General features: G+C 39.8%; 2 protein-coding genes across 2 annotated transcripts in view; both read left to right on the top strand.

Annotated features, from left to right (window-relative positions):
- PRKCE (protein kinase C epsilon) overlaps nucleotides 1-9,817 on the top strand; it is a 267,657-nt gene extending 257,840 nt beyond the window's left edge. Inside the window, exon 15 of the mRNA XM_088524275.1 lies at nucleotides 7,440-9,817. Within this exon, the coding sequence (XP_088380401.1) occupies nucleotides 7,440-7,586 (147 nt within the window). The 3' untranslated portion in view covers nucleotides 7,587-9,817. The remainder of the gene's footprint in view (nucleotides 1-7,439) is intronic.
- Nucleotides 9,818-18,239: 8,422 nt separating this feature from the next.
- The window catches only part of EPAS1 (endothelial PAS domain protein 1), a 112,094-nt gene continuing 103,037 nt past the window's right edge, over nucleotides 18,240-27,296 (top strand). The window contains exon 1 of the mRNA XM_088524272.1: nucleotides 18,240-18,511. Within this exon, the coding sequence (XP_088380398.1) occupies nucleotides 18,480-18,511 (32 nt within the window). The 5' untranslated portion in view covers nucleotides 18,240-18,479. The remainder of the gene's footprint in view (nucleotides 18,512-27,296) is intronic.

Here is a 27,296-nt window from a genome sequence, read left to right as displayed (position 1 = left end):
ACTGGAGGTAAAAAAAAATTAAGAGTTACTGAAGGTAGCAGTAAAGGATAAAAACTGGAATCCCTCCAGTTATTTTTCTGTAATTATGTTGGGCAGCTGATAGTAAGCAGAATGAAACCTTGGAAATTTCATTGATCAGTGTTTTTATCTAGGAACACGAATGAGACAGGAGACTTGAAATATTTCTTTACACCCATTCATTGCATCATTCACCTATTTGCTAGCATCATATTCTGCTGGACTCCCTATCTTTATGTAGCTGCTTAAACCATGGAAAGCAAAGTAAATCTTTAATTCTCCCTGCAGATTAGAAGCAGTGCGATTTGTACCAGTGGCCTGTTTTCCACGTTTGCGAAAATTACTTTTAAACATTACAGAAATGTAGAGGAAGGTCAAACAAATAGGGTATGTCCAATTCACCAGAACAGCAAAGAGATTCCATGCAATTTCAGTATTACTACATATAGTAGGTAGTGGCTACATGAGAAGTATAGGTAGATTTGGATGGCTGCCCAACACGCATCCTGTGCAGGCTGGATCCACACTAGTTGGATTTAGATAAAATAGTGGTAAACATCCTAGTTTCTTGTTTCTTCTGTTACTACTATTTAAGTGGCTGAAATAAACAGGCTGTGTTATGAGCTGCGTGGGAGCTGTCGTGGTTCGGTAGCAGGGGTCTGGAGGAATTGCTGTCCTCTGCACTGCTGCTTCCCTGCAGGTATTATGCCTGTGCACTGTTGATCCTTTTCAGAATAAGCCTGGTCAGGTTTGCCCATACCGTGCTAGGTGGCATGTGGATGTTCTCTCCGTGATTTATAGAAATCTCCTGGAAGCCACTGGAATTCTAGAGCTACATGTCAAGCTTGCAAACTCTCCCATGGCATCTTTTTTCTTCTTTTCCTTGCGAGGCAGATCCATTTTCTGGATTTAGTCACTGCTAAAAAAGAGAGAGTTCTACACCCCAAGAAAAAAAAAATGGTGTGGAAATGCAGAAGTTGGCATTCTTCCCGTGCAATTTCTCTTTGCTCTAAAAAAGATATATATTCTACCACAGCATATCTGATGTACAGCATTTATGTCATGATTAAGTCCTAACAGGAAAAAAAAACCCCTGACAACGAGGTGAGTTTTGATGGTGCGGGGTTAAGCACACGGCCAGGAAGCCCGTAGTGCTGCCCACCCCGGTAGCTCCTGTGAAATCTGTCCCCGTTGGTGTTTTACACTCAGGTTCCTGCTGTAATTCCGCAGTCAGGCGCTAACCACAGCGGGGCTGGAGGATCCTAGAGGCTTCAGCGCTGGGTACAAGTTAGGTCCAAATCCATACCCTAGTATGGCTGCAGGGAACCGTGGTTTTACGGGGCTTCTGTCGGGTGAGACTCATTGCTCAGACTCTGAATACAAAGTGATTTGTCAATGAACACACAGAGCTTGGCTTTTCTTGTTGTGTCTTTCCTTGGCTCTTCGTTTTCTTGCAGTGGTTTGGAGGGGTCTAGGGTAGGGAAAAGTGTGAGCATTGTGTAGGTTGTTCCCCCTTCCTACTCCATCCGTGTTATGTTCCCAGGAAGGATAGATGGTGTTCGGTTATAAAGGCGGTTTCAGCTTACCGGAGCACAAATGTTCTCTTTTAAAATTCATAGTTCTGTGAATTAATTTGTTGCCTGTTAAAGGTCTGTGTACTTTCATAACAGGTTGAATTATGGACTACTAAGCTTAGTATATTTTCCAGTATTATTTGATTACCTATTAAAGTCTTTGCTGAACATCTTTTTATTTGTCTTAGACTTATTTGTCTTAGTTTTCTGCCTTTTGCATCTACTGAAGGAGTAAATAAGCCAGGAGCACAAAATCAAAACCTAAGTTTGAAAGTAATGAGTGTTGGTATACTTGTAAAAACTATTTTGATTCACAACCTCTTTTATCATCATAACCATCAGGCAAATACATTGGCTTGTTCGACAGTTTGTCTAATCTGTTGTGGAAGAGATAGATGTGAAAGTGAGCGCAGATGAGTTGTCCTCTTTCTAAAAAGAAACTACTTCACCCTTGTGAAGAGAGATCCATAGATTCAAATCAACGCAGTGATCTCTGCCTGCGCAGTGGTTTTTGTTATCATAGCGAAGAGAGGTGAAGGAGAGGACAGTGATATATGAGGTTAGCCACATAAACTTGTGCTTCAAACTAGTTTGTTTGATGTCTTTGGTTTCCATTTGTCTTGGAAAAAAAAATTTAAAAATCTTATCAGTGACAATGTAAATACAAAGTATTTGCATTCTGATCATCCTGATCTATGAGTCCCATCTTGCTGATACTGCACAAACCCCAGGAATCTTCTCTTTCTTATGAAATTCTGAGTAAAATTATATGCTATCATGCTATACATATGAAAAGATGCAAGTTTTGGCATGCAGCTCTTGCTCTATTCAGTTCTTGCTGTGGTGCTGTCCTGCTACACACTTAAAACTGTAGCAACGTCCTGCCCACTTTTATGCCTGTCTTGTGCTTGCTGTGCTAGGACAGCCATGAGGATTTTCCAGGAACACTTCCAGGAAGAATGGCAAACTCTAAGATTTCTGTGTGGATCAGAAGACACATGAGAGGAGTCAAGTGCTGCTATTGGCAAAAAAACTGTATCATAGTGGAGTAAAGTTAAAGCTGCTTCATTCAGTCTCATAGAAGGGTCAACATGCATCTGTAGGACAATGATGGCAGTATTGCAGACTGTGAAGATCATGGTCAAATTTGGTACCTATTTTATCTGAAAAGATCCACTTGTTCAAAAGAATCTTAACACAATACTTTTTTTTTTTCTCCCATCATATTGGTTCTTAGTTATGATGATCATTTCTGTCATTGCTTCCTTGTGTTGACTCTCAGTTCTGGGATTAGTGTCTCATCCTACTAAACTAAGCAGAAATATATTGATTTAGAGAGGAGAAGAGTTCTGCCTTTTTTTACCTACAGTGATATTTCTCAGTGTCATTTAAATTATCATTTTAACTGATTTTCCTACAGAAATAACACTTTTGTGGTAGCCTTGGTTTTATAGCCACCACTTCCACCTTCTTTTATCTCCTTTGAATATCCTTTGGGCTCCCTGGACAATTTCTGTCTAATTTAGTGGAGCTATTGAGTTGCAAAGAATATGAAAGAGTTTCTGTGACTTTCTTTCCATGACTGTAGGCAATGGAGTAGAGGTGGGTGCCTGTTAGTACTTCCAAGCTGTGGAATTGATTTAATTCTTGCTACACCTCAGGGAGTCCACACCTCTCAACACAGCTGGTGAGGTGCCCAAGTTTTGCCAATTCCCCTGTTCCTAGAACAACGTGTTTCAAATGCTGGAAAATTCAATTCATTGTTTCAGTGAACTCTGCAGCTCTACCAGGGTAGCAGAAACGTGTGGCTCCTGTCACTCACATTTGCCTCAAATGAGCAACAGAATGAAGATGAAGCTCTAACCCTTCTTAGTGTATTGTTAGTGATAAGAACATTTTTTTTTCCTCTGTCACAATTCATTTATATTGTCGTTTAGTATTTTATTGGTTTTTGTTCAGCGGAAATGATTAGCAGAAACAGTTGATAATCCCTGGTCTTAGAAAGCTTACTAAGCATGTCTGGGAGTTTTTTCTAAGTTCTGTGCATTCAAGTCTGTGAATGCAGGTAGAAAATTAATTCTTCTTTGAAATAGGGGTGAAACTAAATCAAGTTAATAAAAGCACTGTTAAATGTGCGCTCATTATTGCACATTAAGTCACTTATAACCTTTCAGTAATAACATGCAGAGATTTAAGAATATACTTCAGCATTTTACTCATAACATTCCTTTATCCAAAACAGTATGGGGCCAATTCAGGAAGATGCTTTAGCATGACACGATGTCAGATGTGATCAGATAATATTACCCACAAGAAGCAGGTTCCACCATCCCTCCCGAGATAAGCAGGTCTCACTAGGTCAGATGTTCAAAATTCAGTTTGCTGCAGGGGGGAAGGATCAACTAGCTGTTGTGTTTCCTGCACAAGGCTTCCTGTAAGTCACTGCTGTTTCTCACTATCAGAAATACAGCGAGCCATCTTTTAGATGAGATATAGAATTGAAGTCATACCACTTTGAGTCCTTAGAAGTGCTGCTCCGGCTGCTCTTTGTCAAAAGCCAAATGATGGCCTTGCTGTCACTGCCAGCCTTGAGGCCATGTCAGTGTGGCCGCTGCTTGGCCTCCTCCTCTCTTGCAGCATTGACACATGCTCAGAACAAGTCGTTTGGGCAGTGCAGAGAAAAAAAAAAAAAGAAACTAGCTTTGAAACCAGGTGAAGTTTCTGTGTGCCTCGGTGGCTCTATCAGAGTCTGCTACGAGTTAGGTGTTCTTATTTATTTTATTTATTTGCTTCCAATACCTCAGCTTCTTCAATCAGTTGAAATTTGAAATTCGGAAGTCCGTGTTTTGTCTAGAACAAAAAAAAGTTTGAAAACATAAGAATGCCCCAAATTCCCAGAAACAAGAGGCTAACTAAATAGAACCCCACCCATTTCATTACTGATTACTGCATTTTTACTGATGTATTTGTCAGGCAGTTGAGAGAGATCTCTGTTTTTCTTCATGATTTTTTGAACATTCAGAGCTGGATAATAGCAGCAGTCTGTTTCTTTCCTACACTTTTGTATCCCTAGCAGATGGTCTGTCTTTTCTCGGGCCCTCTGCTAGGAGCCAGCCATAGCCCTTCATACCTTCATCCTGAGCCCTTGTGCTGCACCTAGCTATTTGCTCATGCTGTTGGCCTACTGAGTATTCACAGTGCAAGAGCATTAAAATAGCAGTGCCAGATAGCAGCAGAAATGTAGCCAGACCTGTTTCCTCTTAGTAGATTGAGCCTTGCAAAATAGTCGTAGCTTCAGGAAGAAATTGCATAAGCCAGTAAGGAGGGTTTCTCAAATAAATGTGTGTTGAAGAGAGGCACTTGTCATGAACTCCTTGCCTTTTGTCTTGTTAATCCATTGGCTTTTGTGCCCTATGGCTTATTTTGTCTTACTTGATCAATAGGTTTGTTAGAGACTCCTAGAGTGTATCCTTCTGATTACTCTGTATTTGTCTTGTTAATAGCCTGGGTGTCTTACATCTATGCTGCCAAAGAGAAAGGGAATTAGCTCTAAATCTAAGACAGAAAATAGTTTTATTTCTTTCTTCGGTCTTAAAGGCAGATTTTTAGAAATACTAGGCTTTAGAATCTGAGCAAGTACCTTTGTTTTTTGTTCCACAAATGTTCGGAATCCAAAGGAATCCAGCAGGAAGTGCTGTGATTTTCAACATAGAGGCTTTAGGTACCTCAGTATTGGGATAGTTTTTCAAAAGTTTGCTGTATTTTTTGTTTTGCCTCTAGTACTTCTACAAATCTCAATGATTTTTTCCTGAGGGCAAAAAAAAAGGCTCATTATGAAATAATTGCCCCTGGTAAGGTTTGAGGAATTTACCATCCTATTATTTTAGTTTCAGAAAGGAAATAAACCTTTTCAAAAATATATTTTATATGAAAAATTGAAAGCAATATATATTGTATTTGTTCTAAGTTAGTCCAGAGCTTATTTTCCCTGGATACCTAATGGTTAAAGTATGAGTATAGGTGCATTTTTCTTGCACATAACTATAATTGTGAATTTGAATTTCACCTCCTGCAACTATTCGTTTACCTCGCTTTGCTCTATTGACTATTCCTGCAGCAAACCCATTGTACAAGTGTGTGAAAATACTATGGGAGGACATGGAGAAAGGGAAGCAAATAGATATAGTTAAAATGTAATGCTTTTAAAATTCATATGCGGTTTCACTCTCTTTGCAGTATTTGCCAGATAACTAGGGAAAAATGTAATGTCCTAAGCTGTGTACCATATACTCTATGCAGTTGGAAATACATGGAGCGCATACGTTTTCTGTATGTACAAAGTAAATATTAAAAATAGTTCAAATGCAAGCAACAGTCATGTATATGTTTGTGTTTATTAAGCCTATTCCATTTAATGGACTTGTATGGAACCAAAACGTTTAGTATTTTTTTGCTGGTACTTGAAAAGTACTTGGTTTACAAGTGGCAGAGAGGACTTACATTTTTATACATATTCTTTTTTTTCTTTTTTTTTTTGCTGCAGCAGGTAACATTATAAAATTTTAATAAAGAATTCTTACCATTTAACAGTTGTGATAAAGAAAACTCTCTGTTTTAGTGCCTCAGTAGACATGATAAAGAAAATATGTTAGTATGCATATTTAATAGGAAAATTTATACTGAGAGAAGACATCTGTCCCAAAGGAATACATGAATATACTTATTTCCTGATCTATCATTTTATGATTTTATCATTTTACTTTGAAAGTCAATCTGTTTCCGATAGTGCCTTTATCTTAGCCATGGGTAGGGTTGACACAAAGACAGTTTTTACAGGGGCAGTGCCCCTTAATTAAGTACTTCTTGGTTAACTATTAGATTTCATGAAAAAATCAGAAAAGAAAGAGAGCCAAAAAGTATAAAGAAGAATATTTGTTCCAATTCCATAAATCTATACATGCCTGAAATATATTAATGTGGAATACAGGAGCTCTGCAGAGCTCAGGGGGTGGGATGGCACCTGAGGATGGCACATTTTCCCCTGCCGATTTAAGTTTTTCCCGTGTGAGTAGTTGCTGTCAAAATGAGTTGGCCTTCCCAGTTCTGCCTCTAGTTAATATGTTTCACCCCAGGAAAACACGTGCCATTGCACCTTGCTGAGCTCAGTTAGCTGAAAGACGAGTGTGCCTTAGTTTTCGCTGGGGAAATCCTGATGACCTTTAAATTAATAGGAACTCTGAGGTTATTTCTTTGGAGCTGGAATTTCACACTTTGCCATGATTGCTCTGGGTCACGTTTGGCTGCATTGGGAAATTGGATTTGCCAATGTAGAGCTCAAGGATTTTGGACTGAGATGGTTGTGAGGTATGCATCTAATGTCAAAGCCAAGCATAGCCAGCTGTGAAGAAACAGATAATTTAGAGTGAAACAGTAGACTAGATTGTGGGGAAATCAATTCTCCCTGTGCCTCTCAAAGGAGATACCATTCTACCAAACATAATAGGAAACAGCCACACCGCCTACTATGCCAAATCCTTTTTTAGAATTATCCTTAATCTCAGCTTCCCGCTTTATCATCATACTGCTATTCCTTCACCTGTCGGAGACCAGCAAGTCTCTGCAAACTCATTTACAGTACTTGCTTCTGTGGCCTCCCCTGAACTCATTTCTGGTACTTGCTCCTGTAGCTTCTCTCATACGTCTGTATTCTTTGTGTGAAGTAGCTCCTCTTTTATTTCAATCATTTCAGAAAATTCTGCCTATCTGCGGGGGATGGAGGGGAGGTAGCACAGCTTTTGTTTTAACATGCTCTTTTACCATTCACCTTGTTTGTCCTTCTCTTCTCAGAAAACCAAAAGGGATGTAAATAACTTTGATCAAGACTTTACCCGAGAAGAACCAGTATTAACTCTAGTGGACGAGACAATTATAAAACAAATCAATCAAGAAGAATTTAAAGGGTTCTCTTATTTTGGAGAAGAGCTACTGCCATAGACAACATTAGGCTGACAGATGAATGATGCTGCAAGTAGTGATTCTGAAGAGATCGTCAAATTACTGAGACTCAGTAGATCAAGAACTACTTCTCTTACCCTGAGCCCATATCCCCAATTAAACTATATATTTATTGTTTTTTTTTCTTTAATCTTCTGACCTGAAAGCACTCTTAATTTCTGTCTCATGAAGCAATGCAAATGCAAAACAATTTTGTATCAGAAATTGTAGATGTAACACACTGCCGTGTATTTGCAACTTCTTTTCTGTTCCTAAGATCTCCCCAGAGGACAAAATTCCATCTTTTTCATGGAAAATGGAACCTTGCTATTAAAAAATTGGCAGATCATGTTATTTAATTGTCATACATATTTAAACTAAGAAGGTGACAACAGTTTTGCCCGCACCGGTGGTTACGGTGAGATCTCTAGATATGGAACATATAAGTAATATATTGCCTTCTGGTAAGTGAAGAAATCCACCTTCTTGGAGGTGGGATTATTGATTGTGAATATTTTATTGGGTGGAGGTTCAGACATGAAGTGTAATGGTCCAGAAAAAGAAGCACAGCTAATTAAGGCTTTTGATGAAATTCCTTTTAAAATTCATGAAAAAATAGGAATAAAAATCACAGAATTAACTAAAATTTTATTTGCAGTAGGAAATCAGATACTATATGGATAGCTATTAAAGGGCTAAAGAATAAAAAGCCTGCAGTACAGCAGCTATAGGTAGGCATTTTACAGTTTTTCAGGCAATTGAGTGTACTATCCATGCTACAAAATTTAACATCCATTCAAACAAACCATTAATGTGATGGCAAGGTTGCAAACGTTTACAATTAATTTTCTATCAAATTAATTATAAACATTGTAAATCTGCCTCTTTCCATTGTAACTAAGTTGATAAATAGTTTCTTATTTATATTTATTTTTCTCAGCAGTGTGTTACTTTTGCACACTTTTACAAAACCATAATACTACTGTTTGTTGTTTTTTATGTTTAAAATCTAATGAGAAATCTGCTTTTAGAAGACACAAAATAAGGCTACACGTGCATTACGTGGAAATGCGTTAACTGAAGATCAAACATTGACAAACTGACATTATTGAAAGTTGTAAATTGATTTTCTTGTGCATTAATTGAAGCGGTAACTCATGTGGACGATATTGCTAATGTGAAGTTACCTCCTGTAGATACGCTAACAGTGTTATGTACTTATTTTCCAGGAGTACCCTGTGTTTTCTTTGTGTACATGTATCGCTGAGGTCGTTTTATTATATATTTTACTGGACTGAGTGAGCGGTCATTGGAATCCATTTTAATTGTTGTACATGGATTTCCAGCTGCACAAAAATATATATACTTGTGATTGGCAAAGTGGCACTAAAGAAGCTTTTTTGCCTTTTGTACAGGTGAGATTTTGTATATAGTGTTTGCTGCAAGGCCTGTGGAATTCATTGAATATAGAGGTATCAACTGCTGCATGTTCAGGCATACTATTAAAATGTTAGTCTATGAAAGAATAATTATAATAATGTCCATGTGCAATACTCTTGTATGTGTATTGGTTCAAGTTACTGTCAGAGAGATGAGGTTTTTGTTATAAAAAGATGTAGACATATATTAAGCTATACTAAATCTCTTGTATAGTTCTCTTCGACTCTATTATGCTATGACAGAGCTAGGGAAGAGAGGAGCGTTCCAAGTTGTGGTGGACAAGGTGCGAGTCCTTGGCTTTAGGCGATAATCCTGGTCTCAAGCAGCTGAGTGAGTTTGTGTCAGTTTTTGTGTCTGGCTGCGCCTAGCCTTCCTTACTGATGACAACATTCAGTTCCATTTTGTTTTGTTTTTAAAACTCAGGTGTAATTATTATATATATTCTTATGATGATTTCAAAATATTAAATATTATGGTATATCAATTAATGTGTTGTCTGGCCTACAGGTGTAATAATGGATCAAGCCTTTAGTTTAATTTAATTTATCTTCAGTAACCTTTTGTACTGGGAAAGACTAGCTTCTGGGGCTGAGTACCAGCACAGAAACATCTTAACGATCGCATCATCTCAGCGTTTAAATTTCTTTCTCTTTTAGAAATATATTGTAGAACTGCCCATCAGTGCGTGTGTCACTACTGGCTCTGTTTATTTCTCGCCACAGTTTAGCTTTTGCCACCCAGGCAAGGACTGATCACAAAGCTAAAGCCTCTTTTCCATAGGTGAGTAGACCGGCTAGGAAGGTGAGTGGTCGGATAGTGCACTGCTCTTTGCTTATTGCGAGGCCTTTGCATTCAAACTAGGAGCGTTTATTCTGAAGGAAAAAAAGCATCCCCTAAAGCAAGCTTCTCTAAGCAAGCTCTGTAGTCCCATTTCTAACATGAAGATAATCAGTAACTTGGTATCTCAAGAGGCCTCGGCACCTGCATTGTTTGGTGGGATGCTAAAGGAAAAGTCAAGGAGATTTAAATAAATAAATAAAAACTTTTGCATGGGCAGATATTTCTTCAATATAAATAGTTAGCGCCTCCGCATTGGGTTTACATCAGAAGGTTTGCCTGTTACCTTGAGCATTTTTTAAAGATAACTCTTAAAAACGGACATTCTGTTACATTTCTGCCTGTTCTGTAAAATCTTTCTCGTTCCTGCTTTGTAAAATGAGTGCAAAATGCCAAAAAGATTATTAATTATTATTATTATAAAATTTCCATTGTTTCTTGTTTTTTTCCTCCCAAATAGACTTTGTAAAAAAAAAAAAAAAATGCAGAAACACATTTTTCTCCATAGACTGAAAAATAATTCTGTCCAAAAAAGGCTTACAAATTACCTCTTTTTAAATTATGTGCAGAATAGCTCTGTCTAAATATAAAATGTATTCAGTTGGGGGGTAGGTTTTTTTTATTGTGAGGATTTATTTGTACAGAATTTTTTTTTCTTATGGATGTAATTTGAATCTCTTGCCATTCATTAGTGTTATTTCATCGTAAACATTATTACTGTGCCAAATGTACTGTATTCAAAAGGATGTGAATGTGTATTGTTTCAGAACCTAATAAATACAATGATGTTAAATCTTATTTTTTCCCCAAAGTTTTCATGAGTATTTCATAATGAGGAAGAAACAAACATTAAGGATGAACAATTTTCCCTGTTACATGTCAGAGAAAACACCGTGAATTTGTCTTTTAGGAGTGGACATTTTGCAAAGGAAGGATTTGCTCATCTTAGGAGGTACTAAACACCTGAAGAGAAACCAGGTAACAGTGATTGAAGTCCGGTTAACTTTGGCAATATAACATTTACCTTAAATGTGCCAAAACAGGTGAGTTTGCAGACTTGTTTTTACTTACCCGCTACATAATGGTTACTGAGTCCCTGGATCAGGACTGAGCCTAGCATTCTTAGTCGCATTTTTCTAAAATGTACTTCAGTAGGGCACTTCGTATATAAATATCTAAGACTGTTTTAGGCTTGGATTACATGGCAGGCTTAATATCATGCATAAATTCAATTAATTTAGGTGGGGTCTTGGTCTATTAAATTTTTTAACTTAATCTTTCAGTGTGACATACTGTGAAATATTTCAAAGTGGAGAAGATATCGAAGGTTTGGCTTCAGTTTGAACTTTACACACTTTCATTTATCATGGTCTAAGATTCTTCAGATCTGCTTCAGTAGATCAGCTATCAGCATACTGTTCACTGGCAATGATTCCAGCACAAAACTACTAGATACTAAATAGCTTTAAAAAAAAGCATTCTTTAAATTACAAAGAAGAGGTTTTTCTTTTACATAATCCTCCTTTTTTTTTCCCTTCACAGAAGTCTTCTCAAAATCACTCGGTACCTATGAGCAGATACCAAATCCTGCATTGAGTGTGTTAGCATAAACGTAGTCACACAGATTTTGTTAGTTAACTATATAACATCTTGATTTTTCTGTGTACATTCAATAGATTTAAAGCATGCAAAGAACTGTCATCCTGCAAACAATAAATATCATTGGTCTCCGAATATTTTAGTTCATATCATATTTTCTCTTAGTGCTGTACTAATCTTTCACAGATTTCCAAAATATAAGTGATACGTATTGAGAAGAGTTTTCATCCATGACATTGGACTGTAAGATTTGGAGAGACAGCCGTCTTTTGAGCAGGAATGAGTCGCAGTTCCATTCAATGCAAGTTCAGAGAGAATTTTTGTATGTATCCATCTGCTTCTGCAGCCTGCCAGCCTATCGTACTAGATCACCTCACATCAAAAATATCTTCAGACTAGTACTGACTAGTCTAGTCAGGTACATGAGTAATTAAGTATTTGAATAAACTGGTGAATATCAGAATAAGTATTCAATGGGGAATGTATTTGTTGGAGACCCTTTACACACATTAGTTTCTCCAGGGTCCCTGCAGGATGGATGCACAGGGGCTGAGCTGTGAGTAAAATGAATCACAAATCTAGTCTCAGGGGTTCAGCTTTTTAATTGTGTTTTGAGGTCAAATCAAAGATCCATCTATTTACTTAAGAATGAAGGCTTTTTATCCTTTGCTTTTTTAATAATTCCTGGTTACAATTTTAAGTAAAGACTCTTTTCCATTGGTAAAAATGTTATGATAAATAGAAAAGACTGAAGCCCTGTATCAAATCATTGATGCGAAGACTCCTCCAAGCAAGTGCAGGAGGTACAAGGTGTGATATGTGCCATGTGGGGGTATCAGAACATTTTCCAGGCTATATCCAGAAGCTTGAACAGTTCTTAATAAAACCATGTGTCAACTGAAACATTTTTCAGTTGTCTGGTAACTTTCTATTTAACTTCCCATTGCTCTTGTTTTAACTTTCAGTAGCCAAACTCTTGAGATCTCTTAGTCCAACAGGCGAGTAGCCAACTAAAGGGTAAGATTTGCTTATACAGTAGGAGTGTAGTGCTTTTTACCGTGGTGTTTAGGCTTTCAAGCTCTTTCTGGGTTGCAGGGAGGAAGCCAGCATGTCAGCTATGTGCTAATGGAACAGATCCAATCTACCTTCTCACTTTTATAGATTATATTTTACAGTCACGCAGTGATGTGGACATCAATATACTGTGAAAATCAAGGATTTTAGCTATTGCTATAATTCTGATGATTTCAGAACTAGTATGATAATCTGCTAAAGGCAGACCTTAGCTTTTTAGTTTGTGCATTGTTTCTTGCTCAAAACTTGACAACAGAAAAATCTTTTTATGATGCCAAGTTACTTCACTGTAATATTTCTATTACACAATCATAGCTCTTCTTTTGGTAATTACTCTAACAATGTCGTAAAACTGCTCACTACTAGTTTGAGGTAGCTTCAATCTCTCTTAAGGTTTCTATAACTACAAATAGGATCTAAGATCTCTCTCTGTGTAATAAACGAATACATAGCACTCCTAATGCCCATTACCGTTCATGTACCTAATCTGATCAGCACTGCTTTATCTTGGGGCAATCTCATCACCTTTTGCAACCTCTGTATATCACAGACCCCAAGACCCAAAGTTGCAGGAGATGCAGGATATGCAGATTTCCTTTTGCAATTAACTCTAGTTGAAAAAGAGAAGCAATCACCAAGCCCTGGCCTATCAAATAAAAACTTCCTATTCAGCCAGACTTCTGAAGATGAAGAAGCAGATCTGGGGCGGACATGGAGAATCTTGGGCATGAAGAGGCAAAAGTGAGAATGGATTAGATCAGAATGGATTTTTTTAGGAACAAGAAGACAAAGCTTTTCATCTGAAACACATAAATAAGATTTGTATCACTAAAAGAAGGGATGAGCAGCCATATGGGCTCAAACCAAATGTATCTTGGGTCATTTGGGTCAAATATCTTATTCTTGGCAAGGTCAGTAGCTTAACCAGTAATGAGAATCAATTACAAATGGAAAGGTGTTGGCTATAATCGAAGCGGTATAGCCTATAGGAAATACCCATGAAAAAAATACAAGAACAAGGAAATGTAAGGTAGTATTCTTCTTGCCTGCAGCAGATTGTAGCTCCAGGTCTTCATAAAGCAGGTGATGGTGCCTTTATTTAATATTTCTGAATTAGTTTTCTTTTGACTCATCAGGCTTTGAACCATGTAAACCTCTAGCATGCCAAACATTCTGTGTGAAAGTTCCCCAGCTGAACTACTCATTGCGTAGGAAGTTGTCTCCTTTTGTTTATTTTGACCAGTGACCTGGTAATTCCATTTTGTGCTGTGTGAGGCTTTTCTGTGGGAGAAAAAAAAAAAAAAAAAAAAAAAAAAAAAAAAAAACAATCACTCGCTATTCACCTTTTCTTGCCCCTGAGAAATCTATAGATCCCTGACATGCTCTACCTCTGCCAGTTCTTCAAAGAGGAGTCTTCCCCTGTCTGTAGAAAAGCTCCATATAGGAACATCCCATGGTTTTGGTCATCTTTGTCAGCCTTGTCTGGATCTTTCCTGGTTCTACTGTCTCCCTTTTGAAGCGTTCCGTATGTGAATGCTACCTGGATTATTATAATGACTGGTATGCTCTGTTTTGTTTTCTATTATTATTTACATCTCTTTATTATTACATCTCTTTTTTTAATCTAAGTTTGTTCTCAATTATTTTATAGTCCTTTCCCAATTAGTGTCTTTTGTAAATCTAATATGCATGCTCTCTATTAGATTCTACAGTCATAATGAAAATAGGTTCTGTCCAGGATATAATGCAAATAGCTTAAATAGGAATTTAACCAGCGCACAAACCTCCCTCAGTGCAGGCTTCCATTTTAGCAGCAAACCTTTGATGGTTATCTTATCAATCTGTTTTTCCAAATGCTTTTGTACCCTATATTTAACTGTTCTTAGACCATCTTTTCCTATCTTGCATATTAGAATGTTGCATATAACATTTTTTTTCCCAATCAATGTATAGAAAATGCTCTATTATCCCCCAGCCTCCAGGGGCTGTTAATTTGTTCTTGCATAGCCCTTCTTTTGGTATGTTAATCATAACGAAGAGGGGAAAGATAAAAGTTTTCTTAGAAGATTAGAAAAATGTACATATTGCCAGAATACTTTCCACTCCATTTTTCTTTTTACCTCATCACAGCCATGGAAGCAGGAGATAAGAGCAGCAGCCTGAGGTGGAACACAGGCTGTCACTGTAAATATTGTGAAATGGTTGCACAAGGTGCTGTCCAAAATTTGGAAAAGCATTAAAGAACTTTAAGGTTTGTACACATATGTTTAATACTTGGAAAAAAAAAAAAAACCTCAAAGCTCAGGGAGAAAGTCAGTGACCTGGAGTCTACTGCAGATTTGGGTACTGCATTAAGAGCGGAATGGAGCACCGCTTGCACTCGTCATCGCCATCTAATATTACCAATTTGGTTTAGTTTCTTAGGTACCACAGGAGGCAGTATGAAGATAAAACAGTGCTAGCTGCAGGAGCAGTGCTGTACTGATGTTCCTTTGTGCCAATGGACATTCTCACTTGTCTAAGCTTCATGGGGCAAAACACACATGTTACCCAAACATGCCATTTTTCTGCATTGTTATGAGTGGGTAAGACTCGCAGAAGGGTGGTAAGATGTTGCCTTTATGTAAATAAAGGCATTGTTGAACTGATTCCCTAAAAAGGGATGTTTTATGCCCACTAAGTTTTAATTTAAGTGAAAAAAAGGAAAATTTGATCATTACTGATTTTTGTTTGTATTCTATTCTAGTTATTCTTTGTATCCATGGTTAGTGATTTAATGCCCATGTAAATGAATCTGTTTCTCTTAAGGATTGCATGAAAAGCTAGGAGATCACAAACAGGTCCTCGTGATCCTCTATCCAAGACCTACGTCAGGTGGAGTTGTGCATTATGACAGAGCTGGTTTTAATGAATTGCTGGTCAGCACAAGAGGAAGGTCTTGTTAGACCATTAGCTTCCCCATCTCTCCAAGCCATGCATTCTTGCTACTGGCCTCCCACTGCTCTGGTACTCGTTGCTCCCCTCTGTGGGCTGATCCAACTCGCTAATCCAACAAACAAAACCAGAATCACTTTCTGGAGATGGATTTTGGCTAGCAAATTCTGTTGACTCAGCAGGGAGCCTGACGAGCTCCAGATCTGCGACAAGGGAGGGGTTATGACCAACCGTCAAGGACGGGAGCAGCTTGGAAGAAACGAAACTGCTGCCTCTGGCATCCGCAAGCCGGCCGGCTGGCGCACCCGCCTTGGGTAAGGAAACCCTCTGGGAATAGGCCAGGCATGCCTTGCGTGGCAGTAAATACATTCCTGCTCTAATATGTCTATCAGAGGAAGACAATTACCGAGATGACTACATGAGACTGCAATGGCTACATAAAGAAGGTTGTCTAATTGTCAAAAATGTGCTATTTGTTAGCATTTACATAAAAAAAAAAAGCACGTTTGCCTAAGTAACCTTTTGTTTTCCTTAGCTGAAGTGACACAGTATCTAAAACTTTAAATTTGTGCAAAGGTAGAGATACTATTATGGCCACTTTGCAAATGGACAAACCAAAATCAGGTGAGATGGTAATTTGTTTGTTGTCATTGAAGTGTAAATTCTGCAGAAGTGCCAAGAAAAAACAAATAGATAAAACTTGTGCTCACTACTAGTGTTTTTCTGAGAACAGAGTGTTTTCCAACAGTACTTCAAGTACCTGCTGGTGGGCTCCCATTAGAAAGGTTCCTGGCTGCTTGATGTCCCTTAGTTCCTCTTTTCAAAAAAAAAAAAAAAAAAAAAAAAAAGACAAAGCAGTTAAAAGTTGTGTGTAACCAAATACAGTAGTTGCTGTATAAAGGAGTGGCCTTTTGGCTTCACAAATGGGAATAGGGGTATCTGTGAGATAAGCTTTTTACTGAAAAACGGTCAAACCTGACAAAGTTTGAGGATTTCTAACCCCTGCACGTTCTAGGAAAGCTATTTACCCAGAATCTTTGGTACACCAAAAAAAAAGAACATTTTGTGTTGATTTTTGGTTAATGAGCAGTGAGAAGTAGATGAAGATACCAAGCACATGCAGGCACATTATTCTCAATAAAGATATGGTTGATCAAGGTAGGTGAAACAGATGAGGGCCAAGGGGATTATGCAAATCTGACTTAGGTAAATGTTTGTATTAGGATGGGGATAGCTGTCCTATTTAGAAGTACACTTAAGACCTTTAAACTTTGTTAGAATAATGTAAAGATGTTTGTTCTTTGATTAAATGATATGCTAGCTCCTTACACGTTAGTGTATTGTAACTGCCCTTCTATTATCCTTCTTTAAAGGACAACACCTGAACTCTCAGACCATGAATTCTGCTTTTGCGAGGCCCGCTCACAGTTTATTATGCTGCACCGCTGAAGTCAAGGATTGTGTGAAGTCCCTCCAGCACAACCTGGAGCTGCCGAGCTGTGCTGCGATCGGTGGATCCCAATCGGTTGGATCCCAACCCAAATATAGGACCAATCTTTTAGGGAGGTGCCACAATGTTATTCTGTGTTTAGGCATCTTGAAACTCCGTCTATGGCATGTGCGTCCGCTTTCAAAACCGCATCTGGTCCCAGGGAAAGTATGCTCAAATCGTTGGTGTATGCAGCCTAGCAAATACACCCACAAACCGCTAATCCAAAGTCCATTTTGCAGCGAGTCCCTCAGGTTTTTCGTTACATAATCCTCTTACATAACTTAGATATGAGAACACCACCTCCCATTGCAGATCCCCAGCGGTGGCAGCAGCTTGATACACCTATTGACTTATGTGGGAAAAGAAACGGAAAACTGTGCAGAACGCCATTATTCTGACAAGTTGAAGGGCTGCAAAAGCAGTGTTAAACCATCAATCTTCAATATCACCAAAGAAATCTAATTTCCCCCAGGAGTCAACTTATACACGACATCATCTCAATATCATCTTGCTGAAAAGCCTGTGCAGTGTCAGCCATTAACCTTCTGAGGGGCCCATGCCCAGTAGTGGTGAACTGTCAAGATGCTCATCTCAGCTGCATTGCCTCTTTTTTCCTGTTGCTTGCTCAGGGATAAAAGTAACACATAACACACTGCAGGAACACTGCGCAGGGGATAATAGTTCCTCTGCTTGGATAATAGTTGCACTGCTGTGTGTTTGGTTGATATACTGAGAGAGGATCCCCAGCTGGGAGACATCAAGTATGAGAGCTTTACTGATGTTTTTCTTTGTGTTAATATTCCTGTTTGTGGTGGAAGAAGAGTCTGGATGGTGAAGAGGAGTCAATTTTCATTGACTGAGCTATCTAGCAATAATTTGAACCACCCACACAGCAGAACTACTTGATTTCAGAGCCGGAGAGGCTATCAACACCAATAGAAAAGCAGCTGTCGCACAGTTTAAATATTACGCACGGTCAAAAACTCCTGGTATATCACTCATATGCAAATGGAGAATATTTCCATAACCTCTGACCGTGCCTGTAAACAGCAGATTCCAGGAATTCTACTTGAAACTATACATTACTGAGGCAAAATTATACTAAGCAATAAACATTCTTTCCTAAGCAGAAGAATCTGGAAGTGGTAGAATGCAAGACCTTGAGACGTAACGCTGATTCTGAGGAAACTGCTGCGAGTCTGGGAAAACACCCGCTCTTTAGGAGCTTCCGGTGGAAATATATAAACCACGTATGGATATAGTGCGTAAGCACCTTGTTAACGTGTTATCAGGCGCTCGCAGATGGCAGCTGTGCAGTATCAGGGATGAGTGGTCACGCAGTTTAAACTTGCTCCAGCATGAAATAAGAAGATGTTGGATGAATTCAAAGACCTAAGTGGAAGGACAGTAATTTTCATGACAGCAAGAGGACTGAGAAAACGTAGGTGAGAAATGGAGAGGCAGAAAAAGCAATAGTCTGAAATGGTTAAAAAAAAGAAAACAAAACAAAAAATGGAATGAGAGAGTTTTCCCGCAATCAAAGGAAAAGGTAAGCTCATTAAGAAAGATGAGGGAGGGCACATAAATCTTGGATAGAACCTAAGCATAGGAGGAAATAAGAAAAATGAAAGTAGATGTCCCTGTTTCAAAGACCCAAGTTCATTTTAAAATTGCTAGCGTGGATACTGTTACCTCAGCAGCACTGAGCTCAAATATTTACCTGGAGCCTGAGGAAGGGGAGTTTACAGTGAGCACAGGATTCGATGTGGCTGCTGATTGCCTTGCCAGGAGTAACACAGCTAGCTAGTTTAAAGTTAATTCCGGCTGTTCCAGGGCTATTGTGTTGACCTATTGTGGAGGTACATCTAAAGAGAAACCTAAAGGTTATCGAGCCCACAGAAAACACCCCACATGATCTGTTCCATTGGGATTACCACTCTATTACCATCTCCTTTCCAAAAATACATTCATCAGGCTCTCACATTCACCTCTTCCAACTGAAGGGCGTAATTGTTAGATCTAGTAATATGATGTTTGTGAAACAGCAGGAAATCCAAGCTTTGACAATTATATGTTAAAAAAAAAATAGGTCAGATGTTCTAGGGTTTTTTCCTCCCAAGAGGTAGATTATTTTAATGTAAAATAGAATGAACCTCATTTACTGGTGCTGCATATCTCCTCACACAGGGAAAATAAGTGTATTGGTTTATTCATGATGGAAAATTCAACGAAAGGTGAGGAAATCTAGAGCTAAATAATTGCCATGCATTGCAATGACACTCTACAACTATTAGCTCACTGCCATGCCCCCAAATGGACATGCTGCTTTTTCTGTGTTGTGCTTTGTGTTTATTCAGTAATGCAAAAAGCTTATTAATCAAAGGCAATAGAACAAAACAATGCAACAAAACAAATGTGAGATCTATTTAATAACTCATTATCGTCAATCTAGAAGAAAAAGCTATGTACTAGAGAAGAAACTGATGATGCTTTCAGAGTATTTTAATTTACCTCCAGTCAAGCTTCTACTTTATATTTGCCTGATTTTTCAGAATAGTGAACATATTAGTAGAACAAATAGGCAGAAGTAAAGCTTCGTAAAACCTTTATAAAAGCAAGAGGAGCCCAAAAGGTTTTCTATAGGTGCGGGGTGTTGGCATAGTTAAGGCTCTCTGTCAGCTCTTGGTGGCCGAAAGGGCTGGTGCTGCTTGTGCCCCTGTGTCCCTGCTCTCAGCCACATGCTCCTTGTGGTCACCGTGAGCCAGGATCCGGCTGTGCCAGCTGCTGTGCAGACACGGGGGCAGCGCTCCATTCCTCCCCTGTGCAATTCCCTGAGAATTCTCCTCAGCGGAATAGCGCAGCTCGGCGTCCACCCTCTGGTTTGCCGTGGGTAGAGTATTAACCACACTCCACTGCATAAGGAGGGCAGTCTCCCTTCCGGCCTCTCGTGGTTTCCTGTTCCCACTGCTTGCATTGTGCTCGTGCTGGCAATTGTCTCACTGCCTTTGAGACCATCCAGCTCAGGAACCTGACAGAAAAATGCTCACTTTGGGGAGGGTCAGTTTTCTGCCCTGTTAAGAGGCTGAATTCATTTACCAGTGGGTGAGGTGTATGCCAGATCCTATAAGAAGGAAGGAGTGAGAGAGTGGAGCTGGGAATGGCAGGGTGGGAGAAGAGAGAGAAGACACCGATGTGGGGTGATCTCAGGTCACCTTATCTTTTCTTAACGATACCGACTCTGGAGACACCATTGCAAAGATGAGAAATATCTGAAGGGATCTGTGCTAGTGAATCAGTGGATGTTGCCTTTTCTTGAAATAGTACTGATCCGCTCCTGGGCGTGCTAAATTACAATGCTGAAAAGGTAGTGATGCAAATGAGATATAAAATGAAGTCCTTGAAAGGCAGATTTAAATATGTATATATTTTTAACAAGAAAATCCACAGCTTTCGCAGGAAAAGATCCGTAGGGGATTAAGATAAAACTAAAAAAATCATGTTTCACTCAAGAAACATGAAGGAAGACTTGATAGTGCTTTCTGTCAAGGCTATCTTGTCCCTCGCTAAGTAGCCTCTGTCAGCATTAGGGCTGAGCAGCAGCCATCCTTCCCACTCTGTCACGAAAAAGGCCAGCCAGGGGGTATGACCTGCTAGTGCCACACTCTCTGCAGCCCTTACACGTTTGACGTTTGGACCAGAAGCCAGAATTGCACTCGGTACGTCGCAAACACAGATACTCCTTCTGCACTTATCAGTCTCCTGCACTGCAGAACTGAGGCAGGTCAGTGCTCATTCTCCTACTTGCTGCCTCTGGAAGATAATAAATTATGTGACTGACTGCATTTAAATAGAGTTGCTTTACAAACAGACATTCTTGGATATTTTTCCAAGATGTAGACCCCAAGTATCCCAGAGGGACACTGTAGATCCTCAGTAACCTCATCTGCAGCAATATTCAAAGACCTCAGCATGCTTAACATTTCACAAAAAGAGAGTCAATGAACTAGTATCTGCTTTGTGGTAAAGTTATCTTTGTTTCTGTGCCTTCCTTTGATTGGGAATGGCATTTATTAGCCCTTTCCAAGTCATCAGCTCTCAGCTTAGCTAGCCTCCGTTATTATGGTATGGGAGCATGGGTCCAGTTGTTTAAAGCACAAGGAATTGAGAACCTGCACTGTGATGAACATAGCAGCCTCAAGCCTCTAGAGGAAATAGAGTAGTGGAGTGCAGGGCATGCCAGATGTGAAAATCAGCACCTCAAATTGCCCTGTAAAAATGCTGAGGTAGTTGTATCCCATTCTCCTAAGCATTTCTCCCGGAAATTCAGAATTAGCTATCAGAAACACTCTCCCTGGTGTATGTGTGTTTGTGTGGGTTCCTTTGATTTGAATCTGCATCTGGTTCTTTTCCCTCTGATATGATTCATTTATTTTTCCTTCAACACAATTTTGTCTCTTCCCCCATCTTTCTATTTTTTTTTCTCCAGTTCATGTCAACAGCTGGAGATTGAGCTGTAGGGTGAGGTTCCTTCCTACATTGTACAGTGTTATCCATTGACCCAGTGCCTGCTGTGACTTTGGCTAAGATAACACAATTCATTCAGTGTCATTCACAGCAGGGGCAGAGAAGAAATTGTTTCGTTGCAGGAGCACAGAACAATGATAATGCTACCAACTGTATATAAACACAGAGTTGCCCACCAGCCAGCATTTATTGGAGAGGGAAGGCTGAGGGAATTTCCTGTGCTACCTTCCTCTGCCAAAATGCCTCCTAAAAGAACAGACTTCCAATGCTGTGCTTTGAAAGTTCCAAAAACTTGCGATCCAACTGCTGAATTCATATCCCCCAGACTGTAAATCACAGCTCTCCTAGCCTGCAAAATGATACCAGCTGACTGCTGAGCGAGTGAAAGGAATTGCATCAGACTCCAGAAACAGTGAAGTAATTCATCTCCTTGATTTGGCAAAATGTTTTAATAGGTACAAATACTGATTGAAAGAAAATGCTGGCACTCTGCCTTGCTTTACTACCTCACACTCCTCTCCTTCCTTACAAGCCCTTCTTCCCCTCCCTGAAAAAAAAAAAAAGAAAAAAGGGGGGGGATATATTAAAGAAAACAGCTTTACCAAAATCGCAATCCAGCAAGTTTTCGCAGTGGCGCCGTCACTCGCATGTGCTCCTGGAACATGCCGCTTTGGCTATCAAAGAGAGATTTGATCAAGAGGCTAATGAGCGCTCTGAGCAGCAACATTCGTCCCTCAGTGTGCTCTGAAAGCCCGTTTCCATGTACAATAAAAGTAGCCATACACTTTTGTGCAACTGCTATCCAATATTCACAATGAGTGATTCTAAGTGAAAGGAACTACTGATTCATTTAGTCATCTTCTGTCACAGATGCCCAATGACCAAACACTAATTGACTCTTTGAAATCTTTTTCAAAGCAGATCTATCTGAACAGAAAGAAAGAAAAAAAAAATTACTCTAAATACTTGTGGTTTTGCCGGTAGCTGTTGTGACTACTGATCAGTCCCCTGCTATTCTTTGGAGATGGGAAATGTGTTTGAAATTTTCCGTGGAAAGAAACAGATGAATTGGCATTGCAAACTTATCCTTAAATTAAGAAATCCATATTGATTCCACAATTAACAGTGAAAAAAACACATCATGGGGATTTTGCTCTATAATACTATGATATATCATGTAAGGAAAGAATAGACCAGATAAGGTTTTCTGCTACTGGTTTAACAGGAGTGAGCCAGCAAGGGTGATCCCTCAGTCTTATGACTTAGACCAGAAAGTCTCAGTCACAACTGTGTGCCCTGAGTCCTAACGCACCGGCACTGTTAATACCCCAGCACCCTCAGGAAAGCAGCTGAGCTCATCAGGAGGGGAACTCTGTCATCTGCTTTTCCCTGCTGGAATAGAGTCACCACTCTGCCAGCTCTCTTTTCTCTCTGAGACCTTTGGAGGGTGAAAAGGCCAATCTCCCGCTCCCAGCCTGAGAGGCGTGAGGAGGCCCTGGCACTGTCTCTCCTGTTGGCTTTGCACGAGTGGTCTCTCTTTACCTCACGGAGGAAGGCTGGGCCTGTTTTCTGTTTTGCTCGCTCCCCGTTTGCACGGTTGGTGAGATCCCAACAGCTGCTTCCTCTGACAACTACATCTTGTTTTTTCTTGTTTTTTCTTCAGCCCTGCCCTGCCTTGCCCTCCCGCTGTGGGTGGGCCGTCCTCTGCCACCACAAGACACAGCACAGAAACACGGGGCAGAGCAAGCACGAGCGCACACTCGCTTCGCAGGTGCAGACCCCTCGCCCAGGTTGCCCAGGGCTAGTGGCGCCTTAGGGATCCTCTTGCCCTGGGAAGAGCAGAGGAGCTGCGTGCCCCAGAGATCTGCTAGCTGTGTTGCTTGCTTGAGTGAGGCTCCTAGCAATGCTGCTTGGACGGCAGCTTGGGGAAGCATCTTGCCAGGATTTAATCACGTGTCTTCTCCTTGGTGTGCTGTTCATCATGTTGTGTTTTTTTTTTCTTTCCTTCCTGTCTTTTTCGTTTTGTTAATTTAAATTCAAAAGAATGTAGTTTTTACGAGGACCTAGAAGTGCCTATTTTTTTCCTCTTATTGTAAGTTTTCATATTGCTGATATTCATCACATTTACTTGTTGCTTGACATGTCAGTGTGAATATATACAACTCGCTTTCCTGAGGGTAACTGAAATGACAGATGATTTCATTGTTAGGTGTACAATAGGCATAAGTACAATGGAAAAGAGGGGCTGACATCTGCTATAGTGATATGTTTTCAAAAACATGTATTGTCATCCCTTTCTCTTGTTTGTTATGCAATGATAATTAGGAGTGGCAAAGTGAGCATCAGTTTGACTGCTTTGGAATGATTCAGAGTTTCCCTTCAGCAATCTGTGTAATATAAAAGCCTTCCAGGGTCTGGCAGCACACTGTGTGTGTTCAGATAACACATCTTTCTGGTTTTCAATTGTGCGTTAGCTGTGCAAAGATAGCAAAGGCACTGCTACTGGTATGAATGGAAATCTACAGTCCTTACTTAGGTTAACTCCAGTCGCCTCCATCTGTCTGTGAAATGTCTACAGAGCGGTCTCCCCAGAAAGGCCTCAGGTTAGTTCTCTATGCCACATGTTTTACCTCTCCTGGTATTCTACCCCTACTGTGAAGTTTCCATCATATTTCGCACCTGCAGAATGCCATGCAGGTGGAAATTGTAGTAGTGTAATGATCGTTCAATGACTAACCTCTATCTGAAGAATAATGTTTACATCACAGCTGAATTTGACTCATATTCCCCATTTGAAAAAATGCTACAAGCCCAGATAGGATGGGTAATAAAGTATCACTTTGCCTACTTGAAATATTAGTCTATATTCTCCATTAGTAGCCACATTTCCAAGCAGCTCAGGATCCCATTTTGTGAAGTGTGCATTTTTAGGCTACATGGTAGCTCTTGCCCTAAAGCTCATTTCTAATCTAAAAAGGAGAGAGAAGGAGCAGATGAGTAAAGCAGTGGAAGAAGTAAGAGGGCTATAGGAGCACAGGCAGATTCTGAACCAGTAACTGCAGTCATGGCTGTCAGCACATCGTGGAGCTTTATACGTGTTATACAGAAAGTGAGTTTTGAGTAGGGAGCTGTGGGAGGAGTTAAAGAAGATGCTTACGAAACCAAGAGCTGATTTTCTGCGTAAAAGGTAGTCTGGGAAGAAGTTAAAGAATTGGCGAAATAACCAGATGTTGCTGGCAGAGCAAAGAGTAGGACTGATCTTGTAATGAGATACAGATCACAGCAGGAGAAGGGAGCTGAGTTGTGGAGAGATTTCAGAGAAGTTGTGCTTAGTTTCCTGTCATAGAGAATTTCTTCTTCTTCCCAAATGTCTTGCAATACTGTATTGCCCAAACCCCTTGTGATTTCTAGTATCTTTGCCCCCCTCACACCCTGTGAGCTAAGGAAGAGTTGTGTTCATTGTTTCACAAGTAATGACTCCATGATTTACCAGTTCAACGTTTGTACATATAAAGTTACTTTTCCTGCCCAGGGATGAATGCCGAGCTCCAAACCTTCCTACCGTCTGGTAGCAGTTCTCCATGTGGAGATGGTTTGTCACTTACCCTTCTCCCCTGCATTTTTGGGAGGTTTTGGCAGCATCTTTGCCCATCTCCCACTGCACTTGGGTTTGGGAGACTTTTGCTTCCTTCACAGTGTGTCTGGAGAGGCACCTCGCTCATGTCCCAGCTGCAAGCTGCTAAGCAGCATCGCAGAGCTGGCAGGGCCATTACAAGCCCCACCTGAGGTGGCTGCAGCAGGTCTTAAGCTCTGTGTTTGATCTGGTTTTGTCCTCATCCTCCTGAGATGTGTTTGCAAGGCCATGTGCTGGAGCTCTATAGGTAGAGCAAGCAATGAATGTGGTGTGTTTGTTTTGTTTGTTTGTTTTTACAATGCTGGTGTGAGGGGTGAGTCTTCAAAGAAAAAGCTGTAGATACATATGAATAGTTAGCGAACAGATTGGTTAAAATAAGTCTTTTGTTGAGAGATGTAGCTTTATTCTGGAATATATCAGGGGTTTTCACTGTTGCTATGTAAAGTGTTTCCCTGCTACTGACTGCATAGTCTATGTAGGTATTCTGGATTTACACTGCTTCTTTAATTCGGAGATTCAAACTTTATTAATAAAGTGAGTTATCACTTGTGGTAGCAGATAAGAGTTTTGCTCAGTTTATTAGGTGTTCAAATGAGAATTCAGCTGTTCGTAAGTTTTTTCTTGAGTTGTTCTAGTCATCATTGCTGAGTTAAACAAATGTCTTGAGCGCTGTGGTAGAATAGAGTATGGTAAAGAACAGAAAGCATCTTGCTTCTTGTTATGAAATGAATTTTACTGGTATGTATTCAAAGAACAGCTTGCTTGATAACTTTAAAAGGTAATGTGTGAAGACTTTATTATGTTTAAGCTGAAATTGAATATATCGTTTTATCGCTGTTTTTGGAAGAAATTAACCTGGATATGTAAGTATTGTGAGTTTTTTCTTTGTTTTTTAATGATTGTTTTCAGCAGTAAAGGAGAACTATGTGACATAAGCTAGTGAAGATATAGTTATTTGCTCCTTAACACATGGATATAAAAGTAAAGTATCAAGATCTGTAGTATGTTCTTCATCTGCAATTTGCTGTATGTCTTTGTTAAATCCTTGCTTTTTTTTTTTTTTTTTTTCTCTCCTGGATCAGCAGCTGATCCTAATAGTCAATTTGTTCTGCGCAGTTTCAGTAATAAAAGCATGAGATCAGATGGAATTTCTCTAGTGTTTAAGATCAGGTTATTCCCGCTCTTTCTCATTGCGGGAGTGACTAGAGGGGCAGAGAAAGTAACTGTAGATGTAGCTGTTGTGTTCTCAGAGCCCCATGGAGGCAGAAGTGGGTTTGTGGGGTGAGAAGCAGAGATGAGTGGGATGCAGGGAGCAGCATTTCTCACTGCCTATTTGAGCAACAAAACACCCATTACTAATACATCCCTGTCTCGCTGAAGGAGTGAAATGTCTCTCGTGTGAAAGCTCAGGCTAGCTTCATCTGTGCGTGGTGTAAGACATGTCACGTATCCCTAGTTTAGCTGTCACTGTCTTTTTCTAATACAAGGTTAGACCTTTAACGAGCCTGTGTGTTATCCTCAAAGCAGGTATCGGACCTGTGGCAGATCTGTCCTGAAGCTCCTGGAGGATAAGAAAACCCAAATATGGTCCATGACTAAAAACATAAGTCTAGTCTTGCTAACAAGAAAAAGGAGGACTCTTATGGTGAGGAACCAACTGGAATAGTGACAGCTTCCTTCCTTGTCCTGCAGCTTGGGGAAAGGATAAGGAAATGCATTAAGATTCACTGTGACATAAGAAGTGAAGCAGTTCTCATGGTGAACCTCTCTCTGGGTGCTGCTTACCTGCTAGTGCAGTTGCAATGAGCTGCAAATAGCTGGAGAACTGAGAGCGCTTTTTCTTTTTTCTTATTTTTCCTCTTATTTTTTTGGGGTTACTTTTTGCCCCTGGAGATGACTTCTCTGTATTGGCGTTTGAAAAGATGTGAACATTTTGGTTTAGGAAACCATGCCCCATAGTGACATGGGGAATTTACACTGCACTTCCTCAGCAGTTACAGAAAGGCCCTTGGAACAACTTCCAGCCAGGCTGAGGCCAGCTCTCCTGCTACGCTAGGACAACTATGAGGACGTTGGCATCAGCAGCCAAGGCAGAGCCAACTAAAAAGTGTTCTTCTCTTGGTAGTAGTGCTGGCTTATTGCAACTTTACAAGCACTTGTGAAATTGGAGCCTGTG

Source organism: Tinamus guttatus, unplaced genomic scaffold, assembly GCF_059628265.1.
Source record: "Tinamus guttatus ecotype Peru unplaced genomic scaffold, ASM5962826v1 Tinamus_guttatus_pri_ptg000208l, whole genome shotgun sequence".
Classification (NCBI taxonomy): domain Eukaryota; kingdom Metazoa; phylum Chordata; class Aves; order Tinamiformes; family Tinamidae; genus Tinamus; species Tinamus guttatus.
Note: the sequence above shows the minus strand (reverse complement) of the source record. Positions and strands in the feature narration are given on the sequence as shown.